We start from the raw sequence: 8,437 nt of genomic DNA, 5'->3' as shown, positions 1-8,437 counted from the left end.
CACCGGGGGGTGGGGCTGGAGGGGGGCCCTCACAAAACAGAAGTTTATCCTCTCCCAGCTCCGGTGGCCAGAAGTCCAAAGTCAAGGTGTTGGCCGGGTTGGCTCCTTCTCAAGGCTCAGAGGGAGAATCTGCCCCATGTCCTGCCCCTGCCCCGCCCCCCACCCCAGGCCTGTGGCTTCCGGTGGCCGGTCACCCTCAGCGCTTCTTGGCTCATGGCTGCGTCACTCCAATGTCTGCTTCTGTTACCACCTGGCCTTCTCCCCGTGTATCTCTGTCTCTTCTCCATTGCTGGTGAGGGCTGCCCTGGGAGGCATTTGGCCACCGAGAAAACCTGAAGAGTAAGTGGTCAGCCTGGCCAAGCGCCACTGAGGAGACAGGATGCTGTTCCTGGCCCCGGAAGCAGCATTTGCAAAGCTCTAGAGGTCAAGGGCACGTGATGCGTTCACAGCATTGAAAAGCCTCGGGCTTAAGAGACTGGCAGGGTCTTGACCATCATGGGGGGCATGGGGGGCTTGTGGGCCACAGAGGGGGGGTGTGGGCTGCATCTGGAGGGCAATGGGGAGTGATGGGAGAGTCGGGAGGATTGCGATTTTAGAAAAAAAATCCCTGACTAGAAGGATTTCAAAGTGGAGGCAGGTCTGGTGTGGGAGAGAGAAAAGGTCAGACCTGCCGCTGAGCGCTGATTACGCGTCGCCTCATTCACTTCTCACCCCACCCGTCTTACAAGATGGGTTCCTCACCATTATGTCTCTTTGACAGATCTGGAGTCTGGGGCCCAGAGAGGTCGAGTGGTTTACCTGGTGTCACACAGCTCGTGAGTGGCAGACCCAGCAATCCAGATGTAAGCAGGCTGCCTAGCCCAGCAGGGGGCAGACTCAGGGTGGGAGGTTCGGGGCATGAGAAGTGGGGAGGACGTGAGGCTGATACCCAAGGCTGTGGCTGGGGACGGGGCCGGAGAGGAGGCGAGAGCTGGGAGGATAAAGCTGAGGCAGGACCGGAGGCGCACCGGGCAGTGACGGTAGAGGATAGGCACTACTCGCTCTTACCGCCTCCACGCTGACCTGGGCACCTTTCTCCCCCCAAATCAAATCTAGTTAGACTCTGAGGACATATGAACTCAGACCAATGTCCTGAGAAAGAGCTGGCCCCTGGAGAAAGGGCATTTCAGGCAGAGGGCACAGCCTGTGCAAAGGCCCTGGGGCAGGACCATGCCTGGTGTGGCCTGGTGTGTTGTGAGAATGGCAAGGAGGCCCGTGCGGCTGGAACAGAGTGACTGGCGCTGGCGGCGGAGAGAGGGAGGAGATTTGGAATTTGGGTTTCAAGAACCGACCTCATGGGGGAAGGGTGCCCTGAACTAGTCCGGGTCCTTCTGGGTACCTCAAAAGGGGGTGACATTGGCACCTCTCTTGGTGGGTCTCTGGGAGTCTTTGGGCGATGATGCTCTGGAGTAAGAGTTATACGTACTGGATCCGTGCCACTGGGGGCCATCAGTCCACTTTGTGGCAACCCTGAGCCTTATGAGGTCCAGGAACTGGGGATGCTCTGAGCATCCGGGTCAGAGACCCAGGAATTCGGTCCTGGCCACAGCCCTAGGCAACTGGGGGCTCCTGGGAACAAGATGGAACGGGACGATGTCACAGAGGCCCGGGGCATCTAGAACCCTGGGGCTTCCTGGCCTCAGCGTCATCCGCCAGCAAGGCCACCTGGGCAGGTCAGCGGCTCCTGAGACCGGCCTTCAAGGACATGATGCACACGGGGCTGCCGCCGGGAGCAGTGTCTGCCTAGGGACGCCCTGGCCCCAGCTGTCCCGCGTCCCTGCCTCTGAGCTCCCCATTCGAGCTCACCTCCCCTCTCATCCCGGCCACGGGCCCCCCGGGAGGCCCTGGAGATGTCCGAAGGCCTCCCGTCTGCTGTCCCCAGCGGGACCTAGCTCCACGCAGCAGCCGGAGGAGGAGGGAAGGGGGGCGGCGGCCATGGGGTGGCGGCAGCAGCCGGCCGGGGCCCAGGGGGCCGTCAAGGCCTCGCTGATCCTGCTGGCGCTGCTGGTGCCCTCGGAGGCCGTGGTGCGGGCCGTGCTGGACGGCAATGCCAGCACCGTGGACTTTGCGGATTTGCCGGCCCTGTTCGGGGTGCCCCTGGCCCCCGAGGGCGTGCGGGGCTACCTGATGGAGGCCAAGCCGGCCAACGCGTGCCACCCCATCGAGGGCCCACGACCAGGCAACGGCTCGCTGGGCGCCATCGTGCTGATCCGCCGGTACGACTGCACGTTCGACCTCAAGGTGCTGCACGCCCAGCGGGCCGGCTTCGAGGCGGCCATCGTGCACAACGTCCGCTCGGACGAACTGGTGCGCATGGCCCATGTCTACGAGGACCTGCGGCGCCAGATCGCCATCCCCTCGGTGTTCGTGGGCGAGGCGGCCTCGCAGGACCTGCGGGTCATCGTGCGCTGCGACAAGGCGGCCCACGTCCTCCTGCTGCCCAACTACCCGCCGTGCCCCGACCTGGACTGCCACCCCGTGCTGGCCGTCTCCTGGGTGCTGGGCCGCGCCCTGGCCCTGCTCACGTCCGCGGTCTTGGTCCTCCGCCAGCTGTGGAACTGGCTCTGGGCCTGGTGGAGCCGGGGGACAGAGGCCAAGCCGCAGGCCTGCCAGAAGGCGCAGGTCCGCACCTTCACGCGGAGGAACGACCTGTGTGCCATCTGCCTGGATGAGTATGAGGAGGGCGACCAGCTCAAGATCCTGCCCTGCTCCCACACCTACCACTGCAAGTGCATCGACCCCTGGTTCTCGCAGGCCCCCCGGCGCTCCTGCCCCGTGTGCAAGCAGTCGGTGGCCGGCACGGAAGACGGCTCCAACTCCACCATCGACAGCTTGGGCGACGAGGACCCCTCGCTGCCCGGACACCGGGCCCCCATCTGGGCCATCCAGGCCCGGCTGCGCTCGCGGAGGCTGGAGCTGCTGGCCCGAGCCGGCTCACAGGGCCACTCCAGTGGCACGTCCGTGGGGGTGGCCGAGGCCACGGAGTCCTCCCAGAGGCCCCCAGAACCCCTGTGAGGCACCGTGGCGCCCCGGGCTGGCCACGATCGGGGCAGGGAGGGTGGAAATGCGGAGTGTTTCTAGTCTAGAGAGAATAAAGTGGGTTTGAAAGCGGAGTCTTGCCCTGACTGCTGTGGGGCCGCCCGGCTTCTGGCCCCTGCGACCACCCATTTGGCAAATCCCTGCCGAGCCCGAGGCCGCCTCCCAGTGTCCACGGGTGAGTGAGGAGAGCTGGGGGCGGGAGGGTGTCTCCAGGGCTGCTGTGTCGCCCGTCACACCAACGGTGGTGCTGGGACGCCCCGCACCTCCGTTCCGATCCTGGAGACGTGGGCTGCGCATCCCTGCTTGGCTTGTTCATTCTGCATTTCAACATTTTTTTTTTAAATAAAATTTTTACTTTGGACTGATTTTAGATGTCCAGAAAAGTGGCAAAGGTACTAACTACGGAGAGTTCCCATGTACCCCTCGCCCGGCTTCCCATAATGCTCGCCTCCCGCTCGGGCCGAGCATGCTCACCTGTCCCCACCAAGAAAGGTACGTCCGTTACGGTGAACTCACCTCCAGCTTTGATCTGAATTTCCTCATCATTGCCACTTTTTATAGTGGAAAACATCAAACACACCCAAGTAGAGAGAATAGAATAATGATCCCCCCGACATGCACCCATTACTCAGATTCAACAATTATCTGTCCAGGGCCACTCTCGACTCTTACACCCTTCCACTCTCCCCTGTCCCTTGTTCTGACGCAAATGCCAGATGGTTTTCATCTGTAAACATGTGGTGTTTCTAAAGCAGCAGTTCTCACCTGGGTTGGGGATTTTGTCCCCAGGGGACCCTGGGTGATATCTGGAGACATTTGTGGTGGTCATGCCCCGGGGGGGGGGCGGGTTCTTGGCATCAAAGGGGTGGGGGCTGGGGTGCTGCTCAACCCCCCCTCCACCAGCATGCAGGATAGCCTATGATGACCCAGCCCCGAGGTCAGCAGTGCCAAGGGGGACAGCCCCCATTCTAAGATAAGACTCATTTTTTTTTCTTTTTCTTTCTTTCTTTTTTTTTTAAAGATTTTATTTATTTATTTGAGAGAGAGAGAATGAGAGATAGAGAGCACGAGAGGGAAGAGGGTCAGAGGGAGAAGCAGACTCCCTGCTGAGCAGGGAGCCCGATGCGGGACTCGATCCTGGGACTCCAGGATCATGACCTGAGCGGAAGGCAGTCGCTTAACCAACTGAGCCACCCAGGCGCCCTCTTTCTTTTTTTTTTAATGCGGGGCTTGAACTCACGACCCGAGATCAAGACCTGAGCTGAGATCAAGAGTCAGATGCTTAACTGATTGAGCCACCCAGGTGCCCCTAAGATAAGACTCTTAAAAAAAAACCCCACAAACTTCAGTATTATGTTCAAAATAACAATTCCCTAATAGCATCAGCTATCCATCCAGCGGACACACAGAAATGTGGACGCTTGTGAGGTGCATTTCTTTAGGCTGTCTGGGTCAGGACCAAGATAAAGTCTAGAGTCGTTGGTGGTCTCCTAAGTCTTAATTGACAGCTTCCCCATCTCTTGCTCTCTTACTTTTGCCTTGCAATTTATTTGTTGAAGCCACTGGGTCATATACTCTGTGGCGACATCTCCCACCTGGCTTTTGCCCCCCTCGTCCTTTTGGTGCCATTTAACACGTTCCTCAGTCTCCTGTGCCTCCTGCCAGTTTGCAGCTGGATTCAGAGACCAGCTCAGATGTGGCTTAATTTTATGGCGAGTAGTTAAGGTGCTTCTTCAGAAGGGTTGGGCCATATCGAGGGGTCTTCCGGACAATGAGTGAGGGGCAGTTGCTTGGCCATGTGCCAGGCATGATGAGGAAGGTCAGGGAGGGAACATTGGATCTGACACTGCTGACACTGGAATGGTGAGAAGGAGGTGAGTGTGCAGGAAGAGTAGTCCAGGCCAAGGGAACAGTGCATGCAAAGGCCCTGGGGCAGCACCAGGCCTGGCATGTTGGAGGAGCAGTAGCAAGGAGGCCTTTGTTGCTGGAGCAGAGTGAGTGAGGTTGGGGGACAGGGAGGAGGTGAGGGCAGGAAGGGGATGGGGGCAATTGGTACAGGACCTTGTAAATTTGGAGAAGAAATTTGATTTTTATTCTGAGGCGCTGAGTAAAACCACTGGAGGGGTTTTAAGTAGATCAAAGAAAATCCTTCTCAGCAGCACTTCTGGGTCTGTTTTCCAGATGAGGCAACTGTGGCCCAGAGAGGCCAAGTCACTTGCTTGGGGTCATGCAGCAAGTGAGTGATGGTGGGATTTGGACCCAGCAGTCTGGTCTTGGGAGGTCCACAAGTGAATATGTGTGTGTAGTCAAAGATTTCCTGCGTTACACATATGAACGTGTTTGTCAATTGTGCTTTGCTTTCTGCACTTCGTGCAAAGCTGGGAAACTTCGAGGTGGTTTAAAGAAAAGGGTCTCCCTTCTTGGATTGATGATGGCAAAGGATAGGCCCTTGGTCAGGATGGCAAAGGATAGGCCCGTGGTCGTGGCTCTGGTGTGTGTGTGTGTGTGTGTGTGTGTGTGTGTGTGTGTGTGTACATGTGGGCATGCGTGTGTGTAGAGGTGGGCTGAGATCCTTGCACGTGATCCCTGAGGGGCTGCAGCTCTGTGATGAGGACCTCACACCCACTTTCTGAGGTCCCTTGCTCCCAGCCCTGCATAATGCCACAAACAAAGGTTACACTACCCAGGGCACCCTGTTTTGGTCACTGGGGATAGCCCATGGCACTGCCAAGGCAAGGACAGGCCTCTCTGTCCAGTAGGCATGAGAGGAGGTGAGAATGGAGAGGTGGACTGGGAGGGACAGATGTAGCAGTCAGGATTGGGGCTGGTGGTGGGATACAAGACCCAACCAGAGCATATTAAGCACATGGGGCTCATGCATATGAAAAGTCAGTGCAGGGATGGCATGGAGGCTCTATGGTGTCCAGGGCCAAGGCTCCTTCTATATTATTGCTCCATGTCCTTAGCAAGCAGTCACCTCCTCATGGGACAACACAGCTGCTTGAGCTCCTGCTATCACATCTGCATTCCAGTCAATGAGGAGGAAAGGGTGAGGAAGGGCTCCCCACTTCCTTTTAAGGACACATCCCAGAAATCCCGTATAACACTTGTGCTCACACCCCATTGGCCAGAACCAAGCCATGTGGCCACACTTGCCTAAAAGGACACTGGGAAATATAGTCTTTATTCTGAGTGGCCAACAGTCAGCTGAAAATCTGAGGTTCTATTCCTTTGGAAGAGGGGAGAACAGATATTAAGGCCAGCACTGCCTGCCACTTGGTCACACTGTGGAACCTGGCTTACATGTTTGTTAAAGGAGAGAAAGAAGAAAAGAAAGAAAGAGAGAGAGAGAGAGAGAGAGAGAGAGAGAGAGAGAGAGAGAGAAAGAAAGAAAGAAAGAAAGAAAGAAAGAAAGAAAGAAAGAAAGAAAGAAAGAAAGAAAGAAAGAAAAGAAAGAAAGAAAGAAAGAAAGAAAGAAAGAAAGAAAGAAAGAAAGAAAGAAAGAAAGAAAGAAAGAAAGAAAGAATCCTCTCGCCTCTAGCTTGAGCCTCCTTGAAGATCATAGGCACCACAAGGGAAGCAAGCACATCCCAGGTCATGGGACAGATGACTTTTTTTGCAACCAGGCTGCCAGGGGAGGGAGTGAGCTCAACGTCCCTGGGGAGAGAAACCAGCTCTCACTGAGGCCTGGCTGTGCTCCAGGACTCAGGCCACATGGCTTCCACCAATAACACTTCCCGAGCCTCAGTTTTCCCATGTGTACAGTGGGGACAGCAGTAGCAATGGGCCCCGCAGGGCTCCTGAAGCATGGACGATGCTAAGCACAGTGCCTGACACTAAGTGCTCCGTTGGTATTTGTCGATCGACTAAGTGACCTGCCCACAGCCCAGCTAGAATATCGGGTGATCACAGCTGTGAGGGGGAAGCTCTGGCACCGTGTTAGCCCAAAGGGAGGTGCCTACCCCAACCCAGAAAATGTGGGAGGCTTCCTGGAAGTGGTGTCTTCTCGACTGAGAGCAGAAAGGGCAGGAATCAGCACCATGAAAAGGAAAAGAGATCCTGGCAACTAGAACAGCATGGGCAAAGGCCTGGTCTGGCCTCCAGTAGGTGCTTAATAAGTGTACATAGAGTCCTTGCCCCCCCCCCCGATTAGAACCTGCTCCCTCCAAGAAGCGGCCTCAGCTTCAGCCCAGCCTCCCCAGTCCCCCAAGATGAGTGTGCAGGAAGAGTGGTCCAAGCCGGGCCTGGACTCTTCTCCAGCTGCCTTCAGGGAGGCTGGGCACTGCCAAGCTTGGCGAGACCAGCCTGTGCCAGACTCCTTGGCCCTGCTTGGCTGCTACTCCAAGTAAGCGCCAGCCAAGGCCTCCTCCCACCCATCCAGGCAGTGTCCATCTGTGTTGTCTAAGGGAGAGTGTGGCCAAATGGGGAAACTGAGGCTTGGGGGGGTGGGGGGGTGGAGTCAGGGAGGGCAGCAGCCGCCGGCACAACTCCTAAGCACATACGCTGTGTCAGGCGCCAGGCCACATTCTTTCCGCATGAATTCCTTGCATCTTGAGCCAGGCTCCTGTGCAATACCCCCATTTTCCGGAGGAAGAAACTGAGTCTGTGAAAGAGAACATGGTTTGCCCAGGGCCACACACCTGGCAGCTCACTCCTGCACCGTTTTTAAATGGCTGTCACTTTGAATTCTGCATTCTGCCGGCCTCCACCTCCCCAGGGTGGGTCACAACTCCAACTGTCCCTACAACAATATGCTTTGGCCACCCACTCGTCTAGGTCTTTGCTGGGCAGCCTAGACGCAGCAGTGACCGAGATGGACCCAGCCCCCCGCCTGCATGGGGCTCCCAGTCCAGTGCAGGGGAGGGACCATGATGAGCTGGGGGGTGCGGTACAGGTGCTGTGAGGGCCCCAGCCTGCAGGGTCAGGGAATGCTTCTCACATAAGGGGCATCTACCCCAAGACACGAAGGATAGAACAAAAGCAATTTGGCAAAGGGTGGAAGGGTGTTCTAGGGGGAGGGAACAACATATTCAAGGACCCAGAGTCCTAAAAGGCACAAAGGCTTTTCATCTATTTGGACACAACTTCCGTCTTTAGTTATGACAAGTAATGACACTTCAAGTTTATAACAAAGCTCTCTTCAGCAGCCGAAGGGCGCGTGGCCTCGACTATTCTAGAAAGACAAACAGAGGTAGGTCCTATTATAATCACTCCCATTTTTCCGATAAGAAAATTGAGGCCCAGAGAGGTTTAAGTGGCTTGCCCCAGGGCAAACAGCTCAGAAGGGAACCACAGAAGCCCACCTTTGGAGGCTGTTGGCATCACTTCTGTGCCATCCTCATGGAGAATGGTTGAAATG

General features: G+C 56.7%; 1 protein-coding gene across 1 annotated transcript; it reads left to right on the top strand.

Annotated features, from left to right (window-relative positions):
- Nucleotides 1–1,632: 1,632 nt before the first annotated feature.
- ZNRF4 (zinc and ring finger 4) lies at nucleotides 1,633–3,434 on the top strand. The gene has a single exon (XM_027587621.2). It carries the CDS (start codon nucleotides 1,633–1,635, stop codon nucleotides 3,052–3,054), a length of 1,422 nt encoding a protein of 473 aa, XP_027443422.2. The 3' UTR covers nucleotides 3,055–3,434.
- The last annotated feature ends 5,003 nt before the right edge of the window (nucleotides 3,435–8,437 follow it).

This window comes from Zalophus californianus, chromosome 1 (assembly GCF_009762305.2).
Source record: "Zalophus californianus isolate mZalCal1 chromosome 1, mZalCal1.pri.v2, whole genome shotgun sequence".
Lineage (NCBI taxonomy): Eukaryota > Metazoa > Chordata > Mammalia > Carnivora > Otariidae > Zalophus > Zalophus californianus.
This window is presented reverse-complemented; position numbering and strand designations above follow the sequence as displayed.

Excerpts from the sequence above, each read along its gene's own strand:
- ZNRF4 (XM_027587621.2), top strand. The coding sequence starts at position 1,633 with ATGTCACAGAGGCCCGGGGCATCTAGAACCCTGGGGCTTCCTGGCCTC.